Below are 22,556 nucleotides of genomic sequence, written 5' to 3' on the forward strand. Positions count from 1 at the left end.
GTGTGAGGTGTCCCTGCCCATGGCAGGGGGGTTGGAAGTAGATGATCTTAAGGTCCTTTCCAACCCAAACTATTCCATGATTCTATGTGTGATTCTGAGATGGTGTGAGAGTGCCATGGCATGCACTATATATGAGGCAGGTGGTACACATGGTGCTTAAAATATTTTGGTCATTTTGAGATTTGTGTTGCTGCAAAACAGCTCATTTTGTAGCATGTAGTAAGGTCTTTAGTTGCTTGTGTAAATATTCAGCAAATAACATTCTACACAGAAGATCACAACATCTTTGTCATTTGTATTTGTATTGGGCCACAAGGATGATCAGGGGCTGGAGCACCTTTTGTATTAAGACAGGCTGAGAAAATTGGGCTGTTCAGCCTGGAGAGGAGAAGCTGCATGGAGACCTCAGAGCAGCCTTCCATGATCTGAAGGGGGCCTACAAGAATACTAGAGAGGGACTCTTCATCAGGGACAGTAGCGATAGGACAAGGGGTAATGGGTTTAAACTTAAACAGGGCAAGTTCAGGTTGGATATAAGGAAGAAGTTCTGTACTGTGAGAGTGGTGAGGAGCTGGAACAGGTTGCTCAGAGAAGTGTTAAATGCTCCGTCCCTGGCAGTGTTCAAGGCCAAGTTGGACAGAGCTTTGGGCAACATGTTCTAGCATGAGGTGTCCCTGCCCATGACATGGGCTTGGAACTGAATGATCTTAAGGTCCTTTCCAACTCAAACCATTCTATGATTCTATTTATATTTTTCTAGAAATCTCTGAAGCAGGTTTAACAAAATGGTTCTAGTGTGAGTTTTTGGAATCATTAACTATCTCAAGAGTGTCATGTTTGTAGATGGTAGCTGAGACTGTCACCCGTTTATTGCCCTTAAGGTCCAGTTTTGTATTTTGAGGGTAGTAGATGTACAGATGCTTTGGCTGCGTCCTTCTTCCTGTGTCCGGAAAATGTGAAGGTTCATGCCTGAATTATTAATGTTCATGTAACTGTGTTGATTTACCTAATGGGCAATCATTCTGTGTAACAGCCTCCCTTGAGACAGTCATTTCAGGTTCAGTAGTAGCCAACTATAACCCTTGAGCAACAGGGGAATTTACCTTTGCTAACAGAATAAATAGGGTTTCGATCAGCCTTGCTGAATAAGACCATTGCACTAAGGATTCTCTTATTAAAATTCCTTCAACTAGAGCAGATGCAGCAGTACTGGGAAATTTTAGGGAAAGTGGTAATTCCCTTTCTCCCTGTTGTTGCTTTAAAAGCTTCACCCAGACTTGGATTGAATAGAAAAACTAATTGCTTTTCATTTTAAAACTAGAAGCAACTCACTGGGGATCTAATTAAAATTCCAGTGTCTGGAAGGAAATATGCCATATAAATCTGAAAAAATAGTTGCTGAAAAATTAGGAGTATCTCCTTACCAAATTGTGCAGGCTCAGAAGAGTGCGAACACCCACATACTTAATTTCAAAATATGGAAACTGTCATTACCCAATTTGCTCAGTTATTCTGAAATCCTGTTTTGATCATAATCCAGAAAGTTTACGGAAGATTGGTGAGGATATAAAAAGGCAATGACAGTTTGTTGCTTGTTTATAACAGCATTGGGCAATGGGCTTTTTGTTCAAAAACATCATCTTGATGCAGTAGAGTTTGTTGGCAGTAAAGCTTGAAGAACGGGAAAGCAGACCAAGGTTCCCACCAAAACTGGCAGCCTTCCTTGCTTTGTTACATCTGCAGAACCACGGAAAGGCATCAGTCCTGCTGCATTTCATCCTGATCTAAAATGTTTCTTCAGCTTTCTGCTAGCAAGTAAATGGTGACCCTAACCCTAGCTGAGTGCTGCTACCATGGCATGTCTGTTTATGCACCACTGAGCTGTTCATTTTGTGGCTATTGTAGCCTTCATCCGTCTTTCTTGTAGGCTTGCAGACTGTCAAACCACCAGCCTTCTCTTCATTCGAAAGCAGCATAATGATCTGTTTTTGCACTATGACCATAAGAATTAAAATGAATACAAGCTTAATAAATGAAACACCAGAAATGATCATTATTGATTTCTGATCACTCTCTCCCCTTTCCATTTGGGATGTAGCAGGTTAAATGGTACCCAGTTTTGAGTGAAGACTTGCACTGTGTTATATTGCACTGTGAACTTATTATTAGTTTTTAACAATACAAAAACCCTCCAAAACCTACCCAAAAGAAAACAAACCTGTTGCTCAAAGCCTTTGGTTTTAATTTAGTTTGCTCCTGATGAAGCAGACTGTGGAGTGGTCTGGAATTCACTTACCTCTCCAGTTCTTTCATCACCCCTTGACACATGTTAGATCAGCCCCGGGGCTGCTTTAAGCTCAACCAGCTGCTATATTTCCCCTCATAGACTTGTAGAGCAGATGGAGTTTGCTGGCCTGTGCTCTGCTGGGGCCATCCTCACACCCCATAAGGTATCAGCTTGTATTCCCTCTCCTCCCTGCCTGCCCAGGCATGTATGCCAGGTGTGCACACACCTTCCTCACAAGAAGGTGTGGAGAGATGCTACTGCAGGTTTTTGTGAACCATTTGTATAGATGAAGTGTGAGTGAATGTTACCTTCAACCAAGCACATTGCTTATATCCCATTTCTGCTCAGCATAACAGCTAAGGTGTATGAATAACTTGGGTTGAAATTAATGCACCTTAATTACAAGTTTCAGTACAGTGCTGGGTGGGACCATAATCTCACCAACAGTGCTGGCTTGGGGGCAAGCTGGGCAGCTAGTACTTCTCCTGAAACAGAGGCAGGTCTTTTGCAGGTGACCCATCACTGATGTTTGACTTTTCAACATGGCTTTTAAAATCCATTTTATATAGGATATAAATTTGAAAACATTTCTGATGACCACAGTTGCAATATACCTTGCAGTATATTGCTTGTCCACTATCTATTTAGCTTTCCTGCACTTATTTTAATGTTATTTTACTGTCTGTGCACACACACAAAATGCTGTTGGCATATATTTGCCCTGTACAGTTTCTCTTTTGTGCTTGTATTAAGGATCTGAAAGAGCAAACCACTTAAGAACATGCCTGATAGAAGGCACACTCGCTGATATGAAGCGTCTAATTCATCAATAAATTTCAAAGGTTTCTGCAGTTAGTCTGTAAATGAGCCTGGCTTTCAGAAGGGCTTTCTGTGAAATGGTTGCTTTTTACTTTGAAATAAAATTCATTGCAATATGCCACTTACCAACCATATGCTTACACATCATATGACAAAGCTCAGAGAAAATATTCTTCTGCCAAGAGAAAACTACGTGTTATTTCATCCTCGCTGCATGAATTCACTGGAACTTTCATTTTCATGGTAGAAGTATTATTTCAGAAAAGTGGTAGTTAAAGTGAATGCTAATACATTATAGCCTGATCATCTTACGTGTGTATAGTCCTTCTATTATCATGTGCAGTTCCTTTGGTATGTCTTTTTTTTTCTTCAGTGAATTTTGCATTCAGCCTTGACATAACATTGTGAAGAATTACTTTCTTAGTATTTATTATTCCTGAAACTGTCATCAATGACATTTCTAACTCAGGTTTTTCATTGAGAAGTGCTAGGAAAAGCTTATATATAGAAATTACTGCAAAGTGTTAAAAGACTGTATTGTGTATGTGTGGTACATTACTTATCTGAAAGTCAGAAACAAAATGTACACCTGAGATTATTTTAAAAGGAGGGAAAATACTGATAGATCCATATCAGAACATTTCTTTAGCAAACTAATGCTCAAATGATCACAGAGAGCTCCATTTTTTCAATTATTTGTCACTACAACTTGCAGTTGATAGTCTTTCTGCACAATGAAAACTTACTCCATTTGTTCCAAATGTGAATTAAATGGGTTTTGGGTGTTTTGTTTTTTTTCTCACCTTCTCAAACAGGTAGCAGCCCTTTGGACAGTCCCCGGAACTTCTCTCCAAATGCACCTGCTCATTTTTCCTTTGTTCCTGCCCGAAGGTAAGGCAGAATCTATTCTCTTTGGACTGGCAAATAGTCCATATACTTTTATTTAGAAATGGCCTATGGATTGGAAGTTTTTTAATTGTGTTCTACTTTCTCTGTTTCCAATTTTATTCCATTCTTTTTGGTTTAGGTCTTGGCAGCACGCAGAATGTATTAGGTGCTTGTCAGACCTAGAAGAAGACAGAAGTAAATTAAGTAGTCAGTATTGCCTAGGGAGGAGGCAACCTTGTCCCAGTAGGATGACACATTGCTTAGTCATAATGACATTAAACCCAGTTATGATTGGGATAATCGTATCTTAGTTGTAGTCCTTGATGATGTTCTTACTGAATAACTGAGGTGTATTCAGAGTATACTGATCTTTGCTATGTCAGCACAAAGATGTAAACATACCTAAAATTAGGCATGCACAACTGTGTGTGCATTCCTTTGCTGCCTTCTGACTGGTAGTAACTTTATAGTTTTCCCTACTGACTTGGGCATTGATGCCAATAGTACATTATTGCTCTAATGAGGAAAATAGCTGGTAATTGAAATTCTAAGTCTACAAGAGCGTCTGGAAGAGCAGCAGCATTGAGAGATCTGAATGTGAAGCTATCATCTATCCTACAGCAAATGCTAGACAAATGCTGGTCACGCTGTGTATCAAACTGGTGGAAAGAAAGCTGATACTACAGTGATGAATTTAGTGTAAGGAATAGGATAGAAAGAGTAGAGGCAGCTAGGAGAAGCAGACAAATGGTGTGTTGAATGTTGTATCCCAGCAGGTAGACAGAAATGGATAATGATACAGAAAGTTAGATTTTTGTGGAGAAATAATGAACAGGAAAAAAGAGAGATCCCAAGCAGGATTTGGGCATAGTAGTAGGATTGTTAGATTCACTTGTGGGGAAAATATTCTGGATTTGCTAAACTCTGCCTCTGCTGGGAAAAAAAACACCAATCTGTGTTAAAATGATCTGAGAATGGGAAATGCGTGATTGTCTAGAGGGGAAGTAGGTTTTCTGAAAATGACAGATTTAGCTTGGGAACTAGTTAGAAAAATGACAGGTCTCAAGACTTCAAAGAAGAATAAAAGAGTTAGGTTTTGATGAAATAAGGTACACCCTTTATCTGAATGGCAGGTGAATCCTGGAGCATTTCTCCATTGTGGTGATTTGCTAGAAGATCTGGTGTCCTTGAATACTGTTTGAAGTAGACTTGGTCTTCAGGTCTTGCATAAGAAAAAACTTACAAAACATGAGAAGACTCACGTTTCACACGTGTATATACATGACAGACAGGACATGTATTTTCCTGTTGCTTCAGAGGGAAAAATCAGTGGTTTACCTGCTGGTAAAACAATCTAAATGGACTCACAGCATCTATCTTTATTTTTAAAGACGTATTTACACTTGATCTGAGTGTATTTTAATTTCTATTAAATTCAAATGAATTATTACCAGTTTTCACAGCATCTGGAGTTCTGGGCCCTGGAACAGAGGAGGAAAGTTGTAGCTGAAACCATCGTCAAAACTTAATGTAATTTTTCAACATCATGTTTCAACTTGGTGTTTCAGTATCTTTGCTTTTTAAAATTTCAAGCAGCAAAAAAAGATTTTACTAATAAAACTCTGAAGAATGCCCTTTTGCACTTCTCCACTTTTTAAATCTACTTTTTAAAGAAATAGGCGAATAAAGGTTAAGTCTGTTCCATCGGATACTGTGGTTTGTTTTACAGTATGCATGTTGCTTTCTAATTTTTCTGTCACTGAAAAGAACACTTAAGCACAGCTCATTTTAGAAGCTTGTTTCTATTTTCTACTTGCATTACAGCCTGAATAGCTATGCCAGCAATACCAATATGTATTTATTAGATTATCACATAGTGGTATCAGAATAACTTCTATATGGTGGTATTAACTAATAGCAATGTGACTGCTGTGTTACCACAGACAAATGGATATTTCACTGTACACTGATCAGTGTTGTGTGGGTCTAAAGAGGTGGTTCTTACCTGATTTCCTCCTGTTGCCAACACAGAAATGATTTGTTGATGTCTTTCTGCATTTTATATTTTGTACCATTTCTTCATTTATTACCCAGTTCCAACATAATTTGTGAGTTTAATTTTTTCATTATAGCCCTGGGATGAGTTGATTCTTGGGACAAAGTAGGAAAAACATTTCAACGACTCATGTTATTGTAAAGCCAATTTCACTACAATGTACTGCAAGATTGTCCACAGTTTGATGAAATCCCTTGCTAGACACCCTTTCAGTGACTGTGTCATAGCCACAAAGTTAGTATGATCAGGAATCCTCCTGTTTGAATGAAGAAATGTATGGTTAATTCTGTCCATATTCACTAAAACTGGTCTTAGTAGAATAGCAGTAACAGAAGATGAGGTTTCTTTCAGAAATCATGTATCTTTTACTTCTCCCTCTCTCACTATCATTGTACAATTTCTTCCATACAGCCACGGACACAGAGCAGACAGGTAATGTGTATTGTATTGCTACTATTTGTGTAACTGTATGAACTATGCTTCTGTGCAGCTGAGCCCGTGTCCCTAACGAGTTTGTGCTGTAATAACCCCATTTAGGCATTCAGCTTCTACTCTGTGGTAATCAAAACAGGCTTAAAATGATAAACAGGTAGTGCTCTAGAGAAGATGTGTTGTTCTTCTAGCACCTTCTTGTTTTGAAATTGATCTACTGTTCATTAAAGAGCATTTAGCTGCCATAAAAATACCTCCTTAATTAACTAATTAAAATGCCATTTTAGAGGCCAAATTTGTTGTTCACATGTTTTTATTGTACTAGCAGAGAGAGAGTATAATAAATAAAATTAAAGACCCAAAAAATTCTTTCCAGGTATCTTTTCCCGAAGCAACATTGCACAAGGTCTCTCTAAAAATGTGGTTATTACCAAAACACTGAAGTAACTTTGAGATGCTTTGCATAAATGAAGGAGGAATTTTCTTGTAAAGTCTTTTTCCCATTGCCTTTGCTTTGGAAGATTTCTACTGTTATCCCCCTTCTTTCTGCTAGATTAGAGCTGATATGCCTTGTCCTGACTGCTTAGCACATTGCTTGCCTAGATTGCATCAGCAGAAAATAGCCCAAGCATGAAGAGGTATCCTCTAATTTTCTAACTGAGAAAGATTTCTTTTTTCTTTAAACTTCGTCAAAATGAAAGTTCTGATGTTATTTCAGTACACAATTTGGGCAAGTCAGTAAAACAGCGATTAGGCTTTCATTTTTGCAAAACTTCAGTGACTTGTTTGAGACAGTAACATAATGTCATGCTTTGGGACTGAGGGTCCAAACTCAGTTGAGTCACTGACCTAAATGTGTGTTACAAGAGGCTGAATGAAGATCACCGAAGTTTAATGTTCACTCACTGACCCCATCATGCAGCGACTGTAATGCTGATATTTGTTAGTTTTCAGGGTTAAGATTTTTATTTCTCTTGGAATTTTTTGAGATTGTTCTTTGACATGTAATTTTCTTGCCAGAGAAAACATCACCTGTGGCTAAATGGGGTTTAGATATAACAAACGCATGCAATAGAAATCTGTGTTGCAGCTTGATTATCTTTTTTTAAAATGCATGAAGCATGAGTCTGTTTAAAAACTCCTTTGACATAAAATTCTTTCAGTGTTGTAAAACAGTGAGTTATTCCCCTCTTGTTCTAAGATAGATGGCAAAGAGGAGTGCTGTGTATCAGTGCCTGAAGTAAAAGGAACTAGATCTGGAAAAAATAGAGGCATTTATATCTGGGTGTGCACTGAACTTTTTTCTGAGGATGAGGCTTCATAGGTGTGGATAGTGGGATGAGAAATATTATTGTGAAGATGGTAACAGTTGAGTTTTTTATAAGCACTATTTCAGACCTGTACCAAACGTCCTATTTATAAGGCACTTGCAAATGTACTGTATCTACGTGTACCAAAAAAAAAACCCCCAAATCTTTCCAAAGTTAGAATGATGAACTGTTCTGATTTATCAGTAACTGGTCATAAAGTGAAGATGATCTGTTGTAATAAAAGAAACAAGCCAGTGGAAATGTTTGTGAGGAAGAGCCTTCTTTAACATCCATCCCATTGTGCCACAGGACACATTTGTCCATTATAGGACACAAAACGTGTGCAAGACTGAAATGAAATCAGAGGCAGAAAAAGTGCTGTGAGACTGAGCTGAATGTAGTTTATTTTCCATCCTCGCCAAGGCAGATTTTGGGGGTGAGAAGAGGGTTTCAGAGAGGTCATTACTGATTCTTCTCAAAGCAGTTGTGTAGTTCTTCCTCAGTTTTGACATTGGTAGAAAAAGGCCTTTTCTGCAATATCTCTGGGATGTTTTGGCTGTTTTCCCTGAGCGTCATGTTTCTTTGGTTACCATATGGAAATAACTACTAGTGTCATATTGACTGGAGGATAAAGAGACCTTAGGTGAGATTTCTTTGATTTCTCTCTTGTCTGTATTTCAAGAGGACACCTTGGCTCTGTTCAGATCTGCTGTAGTGGATTTAATCCATCAACTGCGTCAAGTTATGTTGTCGGCAGGATGCCTTCTGACTAAATAAACAAATGAATCCACTTTCAGTTGATTCTTGATCTAATACGATTTCCCCCCCCTTAATTTTAAACTTTTAATTATGATAAGCATGACTGTCTTTCAAATAAGTTTTAAATTATCTGATTTCATTTGTCTGGTTTAAAAAATTTGTCCAATTTTTGCACAGCTGGTAACATTTACAAAGCATCTACTTAATGCAGGAATCTGATGCCCATTTGCTTTATCCTTTCCAAGGTCACTTATTTTTGCTTTTAAAAACTTGCCCTAGCTGGTTTCTCACAAAGGTCATTGTAAATAGGGCACTTGATTTATCTGAATAACTTGAGACTTCAATAAAAATGTGAGGTCAAGAGATTTGGAGTGGGAAAATGCTTATTTCCCCCAAGACAGAGCCACAGTATATCCCTGACAGTAATTTGCCTTACTTCTTTTCTCTAGAACGGATGGACGCCGCTGGTCCTTGGCCTCCCTTCCTTCATCTGGATATGGAACAAACACTCCCAGTTCAACAGTTTCAGTAAGTGACATAGACTTTTCCAAGCAATTCAGTTTGTACAAATACACCCTAACAAATCAGCTTCTGAGTCTTTACTAAAATATCTGATCTTTCATTTTTTTGCTAACATTATTTAATATACTAATTATTTTAAAAATTATTTTAATTATTGGTTCTGCTGCTTTTTCCTCCATTTCCCAGCTCCTATCATCTTGCACTTTGCCTTTAGCATTGGTGAAATCCCAGTGCAGCACTTGGCTCAACTGATCAGTTGAGAGGCACATTGTGTCAGAAGTGGCAGGACTCTTAAGAGGCAGTACATAATTACCAGCCAGCTCTCAGCTTTTTGATAGCTGGTAATGAAATTCTTGTCTGCCTTCAAGCTCTTAGTATGAAAACCTCTGCTATCAGGCTAGCAGAAAGAAAAACTGATCATCAACATCTGTTACTCAGCTCGAATAATTTTAACCTCCTGATGAACCTTTTCAATTCTTACACGTCATTAGAAAGGCTGGCTGCAGTTTGCTTGAGTTCTGTACTTACAAAAGACAAGTGTGTCAGTAAGGTAGCAGCACCCTGTTAACCCTTATAACTCGCAGATACTTTATACAATGAATTTTATTCTTTAGTTTGTGTGAACTAGATGTTGTGGTTATCCACATAACAACTTTTCAAAACCAAATATAGAAACATTGGAACTGTTAGGGCTGCCTATACAGTCTTAATGAAACACTCTTGTATGTGTGTTGTGGTGTCTTCAACTGTGTGGTCACATATCACTGCCTCTTTCCATAATACTTCTACTGATCATCTTGCTTTATATCTAGAATATGATCCTAATTGTAATACCTGCATTAATTAGGACTCAATACTCCATATTATGCAAATCTTACACTGAATTCAGTATCATTGTTCTTGTGAGAACAATGTTCTGTTCTATTAAGTTCATCTATGAAGTTTCTAGTGCCTCTCAAACACAAATTTATCATCATAGTTCCTTAGGAGGCAAGTGTTAAATTCAGTCTAGATAGCAAGAGAAGAAATTGTGGTCAAAAGTTTCCTGTTAGTATAAATTGGTATGATTAAAATTTGATTTTGCAACGATAATCTCATCTCTATAGCTTCATATGTTCCGACAGATTTGCACAGATCCTAGTTTGCACAGTTTCCACAATTTGTTATCTTTCATCCTTCAAGACAGTTGGGGTTTTGATGGTTTTGGATTTGTTTGGGGTCTTTTTTTTGGTCCTGTTAGAGGACAGGTGACTTGACTTCGGTCTCCTGCGGGAGAAGTCTAAAGGCAGTGGAAACCTGTAGATTCTGCTTTATTTTTTGCTTCCAAATGAGGGATGACACTTAAAAACCAAATGTTTATCCTTGTCATACACATCATGAAGACCAGATATATATCATTAAACCAACACTGGAAAAGCTGGAGAAGACCTTCTTTTAAGTTAGATATATATAGAACAGTCAGTTGAATGGGCCAATGTTCAGTTTCATCTAATCTTCTATCCATTTTCTAGATGAAGAGTAACATATAAGCTACTGGAGAATTTTTTTTTTTTTGGAGAAGAGTTGGCTAATTCTGCATCTGTAATTAAAACACCAGAGGATGTTTGCATTCGTCTGCTGCAAATATTGAATACAGGGATGTGATTACTTAAAAATCAATACTTCAGAAACGTTTCACTTTGCTTTCACACTTTTTTATTGAAAGTTGTATGCCGTAAGATTGCTTGAGAAACCCTTGGCAGAAGAAAGTCCATTTCTCATCATGGTCTTTATCTTCAGGGCTTTCTTTAATTATACTCTGGAATTACAAACTTTGTGATCTGATTGGCTTTAAGGAGAGAAAGTGGAAGGGGGATTTTATTTGGTCACCCATGAGTCGACTAACACTGCTTTCCCACAGATTTTGCTGTTGAGAGAGAAAGTCTTTAATGCTTTTTCTAGACTATGAGTTTTGATTTTTTTCCTAATGCCAGTAACTATGTGCTAACTTTCCTTAATGTGATAGGTTTAGTTTAAATTTGTTTTGAATAAGATGTGTATTTGTAATGCCAGAACTTGAGTACCTGCTAACGCAGGTTTGTAACACTCTCTCTTTAGTAGTTCCTGCTCTGTTGGCATAAGCTGTGTGCAAAGCAGAATAGCTGTGAGCAAAGGGGCTGTCAAATACCCAGACTCTTCATCTTGGCTTCAGTGTGGATTAGATTGGTGTAAGCTGATACACATTCCATATAATCATCACTGTGTGGACACTGTGCTGGAGATGACTTCCCAACATGATCCCTGCAGCGAGACCTGCCCGAAGGAAAACATATGAAGTGGCAGCTTCCAGGTCCAGCCACACTTGGGGAGTTCATGCATGTCTCAAGGCTTTCAAGGGAGTTCTTTTCTGTAAATACCTCTGTGCAGTGCAGAGGGAATAGATCTGGGATCTGGAGCCAATCCAGTTATATTTTTACTAAAGTATATGATCTTTAGGTTTATAAGTTCTTACATTCAGATCTCCATTTCAATCCTGGTTAGAATTCTCTAGGATCTGCAACAATCTACTTGGTTTTAATTCAGTTCAAGTGTAGCTGTTACCTTAATAAATTTGAATGTACCTGGTTTAGGTGATTTTGGAGTATTTTCTCTTTGCTATCAATATTACAAACATGCAGGACTCAGTGAAAAGCCTTTTCAGCATTCGGTTTTCATTGCTTGGCCATACTTCTTAGCTTTCTTTTCCAAAAGCCGTCAACAGCAAATAAGTCTAGTAAAGCATGCTAGGCAAGTTAAAGTTTACCATACGTTTTATATAATGTATAATTCCCTGCTACCAATACTTCTGGTGCTAGGATTCAGTCCTTTCCGGTTTGAGTGAGGGTCATAGTAGCAAAAGGAAATGTTTTTCCACTGGAACAGTGTACATAATTAATTTCATCAGATCAATAAGGAGCCTTGGAACTTAGATTAGGATGATGTTTTTAGTAAGGCCCACTGGTGTTACTCAGTGCTACTCTGGTTATTCAGCACTTTTTTTCCCCTTTGCATTTAAGGGTGATTTTTAATTTGTCCTTACATAGTGTATTATCTTCCTTTTGTAAAATAGAAAGGGGCATTGAAAAATCACACAAGAAAAAAATGTTTGCTAGTTGACCTACAGCTTTTTCCCCTGAAACATCCAACATTTGATGTTATTAAAACTTCCCACAAATACTTGTTTTAATCTCAGCTTTCTTGAGGTTCCAAGAATTAAAGCAGTTTCATGTTTATCATTATCACAGGACGTGTGTCATATTTAAAGATGAATAAGCTGTTTTAACTCTATAACAAGAAAATCTTTTAATCTTACAACTCTTCAAAGTCATCTACCTACATTTTGTTACTGTCTTTTTGGTTAGAGAAGAAGCCTGATGGGTAAAGGAAGAGAGAAATAAAACCCTGACCATTTACATTAGCTATTTCCAATGAGAGCCAATAATCAGCAAAAACTCTCACGTCTACACAGCTCCATAGCATTCTGCATGCCAGTGAAACTCCTGAGCTAAGAGAGCATGAGGGAAAAGGAAAGAAAGTTGCTCACCACTCCAGGAACCTCCTCATCCTTTCCAGAGTAGCACTGGTACTCATGTGCCTTCCTTTCTTTCTCCTGATAGTAATTTACTTGCATGATCAGATGTAACAGTTCCAGAATCAGATGCAATGGTTCCCTAGCCTTCTCTCAAAAGTTTTCCTGATCTCACCCGCTCTGTCATTTTATGGAAGGGTTGGATTAGCCTAATGAGAACAATAAAAAGAGGCACCTGGTCTGATAAATAGCTTTCTTTTCCGCTGGAGTGTGCAGTGTCCTGCAGAATCCGTTCCTCTTCCATTCATTAGCTGACCCCTATGCATGCGTTTAGTGCATTTCTTTTCTGTATTTTTTTCTGTACTCAGTCATCATGCTCATCTCAGGAGAAGCTGCACCAGCTGCCCTTTCAGCCCACGGCAGATGAACTTCATTTCCTGACAAAGCATTTCAGCACTGAGAGCATCACTGATGAGGAAGGGCGCCATTCTCCAGCCTTGAGGCCTCGATCTCGCAGTCTCAGGTGAGCTTCAGGTCATTTGTTGAATTTTTAAGATATTGGACACATGTATTGCATTTCTGTGTGTGCTTTCAGATCTAAGAAAAGTCATTGTAGTTTTGTTACATATTTTTGAGACATGTAAGTCATCAGAAAGGGTATATATTTTTTACATTTGACGCTGAGGTTTTGGGTTGCAAAATGGTTAGCAGAGTCTAGTTTCGTATCTTCACAATAACTCTATGAAAACATGATCCACAAGCATTTCAAGCTAAATCTATAGGATTGGTTTCCTTTAGTGAAGTTTCATCTCAGAATTTTGCTGCATTAATGTAAGGAAGTGGTTACAGTCACTGTTAATAACTTTTCCAGCAGTGCTTCTGAAGGGTTATAAAAACTAGAGTAGGTCAAGTCAAAACCTTAAATGGAATTGCACCCAAGAGGAATTTTGTAATAGTGCTGAAAACATTTCTCTTGCATTAGCAGTTGAATAATTTTTATGGTTGCTTCAGAGAACTGGTTATTCAACGATAGTTTTCCAGGGGTTATTTCCTTGTGCAGCTGATTTTTTCCATACTTAAAACCAGAAGCAACTAGAACCTCATCTTTCACAGTATTACAGAATGACTGAGGTTGGAAAGGATCTCTGGAGGTCATCTTGTCCAAACCCCTGCTTAAGCAGATTGCCCAGGACCATGTCCAGATGGCTTTTGAGTATCTCGAAGGACAGAAATTCTACAACCTCTCTGGGCAATCTTTCTTGCAAGCCTCAACAACTTTCTGGAATAAATCCACAAACATTTCATATCATGGCAAATGCCTTAAGCTTTGCTATGCATTTGGTGGGGGACTAAGTGAGTGAAAGTCTAGAGCATCTTGTGAAAGTAAAAGGATTTATACAAGTAGGGGACAAGGAGGTGAGGTCTCCCTTCTTCTCATCTGAGGTTGTCAGAGGTGGATATCACCTTTAAATTAATGGACAGGATTCAGAAACTCTGCCAGCTGAAAATACTGAATCAGTGTATCCAGCTTAGGACCTAGGCCTGGGTTTGTGATAGAAGGATGTGAAACAGGCCAAGATAACAAAAAACCTCCATGGTGAGTATTGTGTCATGGCAGACCTGACCTTTTGTGATTATTTGTAATTATTTGTATGTTCTAAACTTCAGTGCAGGCTGCATGGTAATTGCATATGGATCTACTAAGTGTAGTTACACAGTAATCTACAGGAGCAGGTAAGTACTATAGTTAGTAGCACATTTAGCCTGTGATCTCTGCAAATTGCCGTGTACTAAGACTTGCTATACGATTTGTACTAAGTCTCTTTGAACAATAGTCCTACTTCAGACCTGCTGCACTCTTTAATGCTATCGCTGAGTAGCGTAACTGCAGTAGTACTAATTCCTTATAGATAAGACAGCTACTGTAGGTAGACAACACTTCACTAAAGTAATTATTGTCCTTTCTAACACAGACGTTTTACTGTTGGCATAATGAAGCATATAAGACGCTCTTGTTAATACAAGAATGATATAAACAATAAAATGAAGAGCCCAATCTTTTTTTTCCTTTTTAGTATGGATTATCAGCTTGCTGGGATTTTACCTTTGTGAGCCAATTTAAAAACAGAGTTATCATATAGTAGGTTTATAATTTGTGACGAGACTAGATTAATTCAGTGTGTCATACATCTATGATTAATCTTCCTCCTCTCTTGAATGCTTTCTCTAGCTCTCTCTGGTTTTCGGTGTGATAATGGGCAGCCTTATTAGTATGCCAAAGATTAGAATGCAGTAATTTAATTTTTTTAAACTTGCGGTGCCTGATTTGTTTTCCATTTGGCTTGTTGCTAGTACTGTGACACTGTGTGGCTCTAAAGCACCCTTGCCACTACCAAGCATTCATGCTGGCCCTTGCACCTCAAAGGAAAATTGGTACGTCAATCTGACCGATTGGAGCAGTGTTTGCAGGAGTAAATACTCTCTTTGACAGAGAGTTGTGTGTCCTTGTAAACAAACAAGTACCGAAATATGTGAAAACCAGACCTTACTGCACAGATTGCTTTTTTATTTGCCCACTCGATAAAGTTGGCTCACTTGATGAGAGGATATTTTTGTTTACTTAATGAAAAAATAAAATCTGAGCAGTTAATTAGTTCAAAGTTAAGCAGGAATTTTCTAAAAATGTAGTATTTTCATAAGCATTTAATGGGCTTATTTGATCAGCTGTAATGAGAAGCAGATGAACAAAATACATCAGATGTTTTCCTTAATTGGCAGTCATAGCGTTGTAATTTAAAAGATGGTCTGATATTTATGACTGACTGTTTGCATGTATTCATTTTTCATTCTTTATGACTGCAGCCTTACATCTTTCATGATAGAGAGGAACTGGTATTTTGAGATGTCACTGTCAAATGCTTGGACTATTGTTTTTGAGGGTCTCCTTTTCAGAAGTTTCAGATGATCCTTATCTGCTTCTGAATAGAGCAGAGTATTGCGTAGATGCAACTTCTGAAAAGATCTACTTCCTTGACTAGAAATTTACCATTTTCTTGAACCTAGCTGCAAATGTTCTGTTCATACAGAGCAGTTTTAATGATCAAAGTGGATGAAAAAAGTACAGTTGTGGAGGGTAGCACTGGTGGATGTACACTGACAAGTTGATAGCACCTCCATTGATAGGTCTGCCAGTGAGGCCTGAAGATACTCTAAATTCTACACCAAAGAAGTGGCACTGGTTCTTTCCCAGCTGCTCTCCTATGCAGGGGGAAGGAGGTAGCCTGAGACCAGTGCTGGAACCCAAAAGTGTGACACGCTTATAAAGCTAGTTGCTAAAGGCAGGAGACTGTTCTCTCTTCCATCTCCAGTAGATCCAGTACTTACGTGCTAAACAAAAGAACATATTTCTATGTGACCCACCTGTTTTGGTGCTTACAGGGTGTCTTCAGTGGAAGAGAGTATTTCTTTATTACCTGCAGATGTAGTCTCTAAATATGATCTCTTGGCTGTTCTGGCTTTTTTTGTGTGTGTAATGCAGCCTTCAATTCCTTCAACTTGCTGAGCGATAGAGATGCCCAGGCTACATTCACTTTATTTAGAACAATCCTGGGCTTACCCTGAAGAAGATCTTTTCTTCCAGGAGTGACATACATGAAGAGAATTTTTGCACCAAACTTTGCATCATTACTCTTTTTTTTTAAGTTCAGAGATGCTGCCCTCCATTTTTTCCCAGTTCTCTTTACTTGACATTTTGCTAACACGTGGGAATGCGTGGAGAATGTCAGAGATAAAAGTAGAGTTAACTAATAACGACTTCTTCAGGAGCTACTTTTGTGCAGACACTCAGCCCACCAATCTGCCCATTTTTCTTGATCTCTTTTTGTATTTCAGCATAATGTTGTCTAGGGAGAAAAGGGTTGAAGAATGTAGCAGTGAATTTTTATGTAGTTGAAATAGATGAGATCATCCTTAATCAAATATGCTCCTTCATCTCTTTGCTGGGTAGTGCTTTTTAAATGCAGTCCTCCAACCTGACTTTTGACATACTAGATCCTGCCATTAATATACAGAGACAATCCTTAGAAAATACCAGTTGCCAAAAAAGGCGTCTGACAAAAAGATACGCAAGATGGGAAGAAGGAATAGGTGTTGCGGAACCACACCAGTGGCCCACATAGTCCATTTTTATCTTTAAAAATTAATCCTGCAGGTTGTGGAACTCTCTTGCCTCACTGCAGTTAAGCATCAGCTTTAACCCCTTGAGTAACCTTGGTGGTTTCATCACTTCAAGCTGCTGCTTTTGGAAGGTGCCGTCTGGCACAAGCTGCGGAGGAGCAGGCGGTGCTCCCTGCAGAACAGGGATTCACCTGGCCATGGGTTTGCCAGAGGAGAATGATTTTATATTCTGAAGCATAAGGCGTCTGTTGCTTAAGAACATACTTCCTAACTACATTACAGATAATGTTGGTCTCAGCTTTCTCTCTCAAGACAATGAGTTCTGTGAACTTGATTTTAGAAAGTTCTTCGGAGTCATTGGTTTTAACTTTATTCCTTTCTGGTTTCACTCACCATCTTTATGGTTTTCTGTTAACAGGAAAACTGGATGTTCTTATTTGCCCTGTGTACTGCTCATTACTTTAACTTCCTAGTGTTTTGTGTCTAAAGCAATCCCAGTCTCTGTTGGCATGCCAAAAAAACCCTGAAGTATTGTAAAGAGCTAGTTGCAGCCCCTGTATAAGTCTGTAGGAAAAACTCATTGGTCCCTCCTTTCGAAGAGATTGTGAGTGAAATGTATTCCCTTTCCTGTAATGTTGTCTTCTATATATACTTACATATTTATTGTTTAGTAATTTATTATTTATATTTACAAATATTTAGAAAAGCCCCCATTTAGATTGTCACTAGGAGTGACATTCATAAGAATGTCTCTTCTACTATAAAGAAGGGCTGAACTGGAAAACAGTTCCCTGATACAAAACCAATCACAAATAGCATTTTTCTGCAGATTAAATGTAGCCGAAGCTCAGTGTTTGTGAAAATGAATTAAAAGAATCAAAAAGTATGTAAACCTCAGAAATTACATTTCAAAGTGCTCAGTGAGAAAGCCTCTTTACTCTTCTGTTTCACTGTTTGCCACCTCAGATCCCCCTTTTTCTAGCAGCACTAGAGTAACTGCTCAGTGTGGACTTCCTGTGCTCTTTGGTTATGATTATGCAGGAAGGGGGAATCTTTATATAAAGACTGAAAAATAATCTAAAGTTACAAGTTTAATTTTCTACATGATTTCCTTCATGGTATGGGTTGTTGTAATTCTGTGGAAAACTGAATTTCACTATTGTTGTGCATGTTGCATAAATTTAGACTTCAGCAGATGGATTCAGCTCCGCTGAGTTCAGTTCTTCTGTGGTCATTGTCCCCTCCAGGAACAGGATTAGGCCCCAAGTTTTAACTGTTGTGGTCTGTGTGAAGCACTGAGCCATATTTGCTCGGAAGTTTGATGGACTTTTTGATGTAAATTTTTCATACTTGCTTCTGCTTCATTTCCCCCTTTTTCCAGGGGGAGTTTTCTGACTTACTTCTAGTATTAATGTAATTTGAATGAAGTCAAAGATGTATATATTAATTTCTTGGGGAAACAGGAAGGCTGATACTCTGCTCACCTTCAGCAGAAGGTTTAACTTAGTTTCTACTTCATACAAGTTTATCTCTCTAGTTTTAAAATTCCTTATTTGTGTGTCTGGAGATCAAAAAATTAAGGCCTATGGTTTTAATTTTCCTATGGACACTGGATTTGGCAACATGCTGTAAATACATCCTAATTAAACCTTTATGTACAGGGTAGAAGCAGTGGGTAGCACAGTGCTTTTAGCTTGTGTGCTGTTTCCTAATAAATACAGCTGTCACAGTGAAGGAAAAATTAGGTATTCATAAACACCTCAGTTCTATTTAGTCACAGTTAAACTAGATTTTGTAGGATTTAAGTTATTACTATAAATGCTGCTCCTTGAAATAGCTGTCTATACGCTATTTTCTCTTTCTAGCATCAGATAAAGACACATGAGTTTTGACAAGTTGAAGGCTAGAGACCTTTGTCGGAGATAGATGTCACTGAAAGTCTATCACCACATCATTTCCTAAAGTGGAGGGAGGGTGAAGAAGGGGAAAAGGGAGAGTAGTTTTTCATTCTGCTGTTAAGCTTAAGGGGACGGATATTATTCTTCTAATGTCTGCTCTGCTGAAATGAAAAACACACTGACAATAATCATTTCTTCAACCTACCTATCTACACCAAGAGAAGCAGCCTGCTTTTTGTCTTAAAATTTTATGCACATGCACAGTATGTGTCCTCTGTTCTATAGAAAATAATCTGTTCCTTTGTGAGGCTTGAAATGTTGGACTGGTTTAGTTCTGTACATTAAATTTTTGGTGGTAGATCTGTGAAGTTTTTGCATTTGAAAAGCTTTCATGCCAATAAAATGTATTAAACTCCTTTTTTGGGTTTGGGTTTTTTTCCCCCCTAGATTTCCTTATGTGGCATTCAGTTACCTGCCCATATTTAGTTACCAAACTCAGTTTCCTTCTCACCTGGTTGTGTCTCAAAGGTGCTGTAAAGTAATCAGCAGTGCCTGGCCACTTGCCTTTATTAGTTAGATATCCATCTAATTATTTCTGTAGTTTCCCAGGCTAAGGATCAACATAAAAAATTATGGTGCAGTATATTACGTTGCAGTCTTGCAGTAGTCAGCTAGACTTTTAGTTTGACCTGTTATATTGGGAAAATGTATTTAGAATGACAATTTGGACTTTGATCCTAGGTTTTATCCAGAGTTGTTTGGATGCTGTTTTTTAGGTTGCAAGAAGTGACATTAATCAGCTTCCAAAACTGCCAGTGCCCAAGGAACCTAAAGGGATCAGAAGTGTTTACTTTATTGCCAATCCCTAGACTCCACTTTGTTTCAGAATCGTAAAAAACAAACCCAAACCCAATAAACTCTGGTATCATTGTGGCTGTCCTTAAGGAAACACTACATCTCCTGGCAAGACAGCTTAAGTAGCATGATTTCTTCATAGCTCTTAATTTCCTGTATTCATACAAATAAAAGCAAAAGGCAAACCCCCTCATGTTTTATTGTAGCCCTAAGACAGCAAATGCTTAAGCATGCACAAATTTTAGTAGGACTGCTTTAATGTTAAAATGAGGTATGTATGTGCCTCCATATTTCTGTAGTTAGTATCAAAGGGCTAAATATATCCTTGTAGTTTATACCTCACTTAAATCACACAGAGAAATAATGCATTATATAAAAATAAATTTTTCAATAACAATGTTTGCCAAGTTCTTCAGCTCCATATGGACTGCCAGTAAACAAGTGTCCTATGTTTGTGTCAGATGATTTGGTCTGGGAGAAAAAAGGATAAAGATAACAGGCTAGATGTGGGAGAGAATTTGTTTGCAAGTCTGGAGTTTAAATGTTCTTTTATTCTTTTTATTGTGTCATACGTTACATATGAATATAAATGTAAATTTCTTTTTTAAAGAAAATTCTCCTTGCTTAAAATTAGCTATCTACCAAGTGAAGGGATATATTTTCTTCAAAAAAAGTTGATGAAAATGTGTTTTTACCTGGTATTCAAAACATCCAAATCAGTTTTTCTCCTTTAACATAAGGATTCAGTGACAGATTTAATCTGAAGTGAATTTTCCCAAGCTGAGGGATAAACCTAAATAAAAACAAGACACAATATGATTCATGGAATTCCAGTGCCAGGCATGAAGAGAGATTGGTATTGCTGTGTTCTATGAGCCAGTGAGTTAAGTTCTCTTTGAATTGTAAATACATGTTCCCGAAAGAATGTTTTTTCCTTTAAATAGGTTAGCAGCAAGGTAGTAACTGTAATTCATTCCGAGTTTAAAATGCATTTATTCCATTTAGAAGGATTCATTTCATCCTTCACAAGGAAGTTTAAAATATTTGAACTCATTCAAGACAAAATTGTATTTTTTGACATAGAGGAAATATTTTTAGCAATATGTAATACTCCTAAAATTGTAAAGACAATGATCATGTACGATGCCAAATAATTGAGGCCCTTGCTTGTCTTGATCATTAGAACAAGGTAACTGGAGAAATGAGATGCTGTAGGCGATCCTGTAGCGAGGGATTATCTGCATTACCTCACTCTGGCTGTCCTCAGTGGCAGCATGAGTCAGAGCACTGCATACCATCAGATGTGATGAAATGAGATGCAACTCTGCTTTAAAAAACCCACCCAAACAGTAATATAAATGCAGTTTATCAAGATTTAGTGTCCTGGTTTGTTATTTTTTTTGACGTGCCTTGAAGTTGCTGGCTAACCTATGCATATATGCATATGTATCCGTGGTGTAACGTGCCTCAAGGGAGTGAAGTTTTCATAGAAATATTCTGTTCCTATTGCTGGTGGTATTTATATATAAGATTTAGCTGAATAGCACTGCTCGTGCATCCTTTCTGTAGTGTGGTATCCTTCAGACAAAGGAAAGCAAGTCATTCCAAATTCCTTGTTTCATTTTACTCTGCTCCCTTCTGGCGCTAGAGACTGCAGAGATAACAGTGATTTCTTTCTGAGCAGGGCTGCTACCACTGCCATGGAGGGCAGTAAGAAGAGAACAGGGGAAATATCAGCTTACCTACAACAAATGCACTGGGGTTTTGTGTGCTGCTTGTATGTTAGGGTTTGCATTCAGTGAAAATAGGTGAGTTTCTGCTTGAGCTCATGTGAAAATAGAATGTTAGCAGCTTTCAGGTGGCTGTAGACTGCCATGGCTTGCTAGGATTTTCTCTGAAGTTAAACATCTGCCCATTACTGAAGTGAAAGCTTTGGAAGGGCTGCAGTCAGTGTGGCAGCATTATGACCATCAGTGGATTTTGGAGGATTTTGATGTGATACCTATAAATGATAACATGCTTTCTTTTCTCCTCTAGCCCGGGTCGCTCCCCCATTTCCTTTGACAGTGAAATAATAATGATGAATCATGTGTACAAAGAAAGGTTTCCAAAGGTAAAGAATCACTTTTTGAATACTGCATTCAATGAACTTGTGACCAAGCTCAGAATTAATTTGTAGTGCTTGTTGGAGAAGGAGCCCAGCTCTTACGTTTCATTTCCAACCAGTGCAGTTTGCTGAGAGTTTGAAGCTGCTTTCTCTGCTTCATATGTTAATTCTGTAGTAGAAGAAATAGATTGAATGGAGAGATTCAAATGGAAAGGGTAAAAAGCTTTATGGTTTTGTGTATGTATTTCATATTTACTAGATTTCTCATGTCTTTTAACGGGATAACAAATGCTCACAAGAGTAAGGAGAGGGCCATGCTTTGGCTCTCCATATATTTTGAACCAATCCATGTTTTTTTATTTAAATTTTGAATCACATCAAGGCTGGAAGAGGGAAGTTTCATTTATTTTCAAGTATACTTTAAAAAGCTATTTTAAAAAGTAATTTCAAAATAAGTTTAATAACATTCTCTCAGATTTCCCTATATAACTGCTATGAATTTGCTTTATACTGATCCAGACTTCTGTGGTTTTGGTAGACTTTCCATTTACATATTGGAAATGCAGTGTTTTCTTTTAAAATTACTCCAAATTATACTGGAGGTTTTGCCAATAATGAAGTTTGCCCCTGGGCCTTTTGATACCAGAGAAGCAATGAAGATAGATTTGGATTTTAGAAAAGTCAATCTCAATTCAGTTACATTGATATGTGCTGAAGTGATCTGCAGTGAAAATAAGCATGGGTTTTTAAAAAAAGCTGAATATTGAAGTCTGTAAAATCATGCTTTGAAAGTTAACATCTCATTGAAATGAGTGTGGAAGATTGACATCTCACTGAAATGAGTTTAGAAGATCATGTATCCTGCAGCTGTCGATATGGCCATTCCTTCCTGTTCTACCA

General features: G+C 37.9%; 1 protein-coding gene across 1 annotated transcript in view; it reads left to right on the plus strand.

The window, feature by feature from the left end:
- Positions 1-22,556, plus strand: part of LOC104403578 (microtubule-associated serine/threonine-protein kinase 2-like) — a 103,327-nt gene that overhangs the window by 41,453 nt on the left and 39,318 nt on the right. Inside the window, 5 exon segments of the mRNA XM_010011766.1 lie at positions 3,922-3,997; positions 6,462-6,482; positions 9,001-9,079; positions 12,989-13,143; positions 21,587-21,662. Of these exon segments, the coding sequence (XP_010010068.1) occupies positions 3,922-3,997; positions 6,462-6,482; positions 9,001-9,079; positions 12,989-13,143; positions 21,587-21,662 (407 nt within the window).

Source organism: Nestor notabilis, unplaced genomic scaffold, assembly GCF_000696875.1.
Source record: "Nestor notabilis isolate BGI_N333 unplaced genomic scaffold, ASM69687v1 scaffold19233, whole genome shotgun sequence".
NCBI lineage: Eukaryota > Metazoa > Chordata > Aves > Psittaciformes > Psittacidae > Nestor > Nestor notabilis.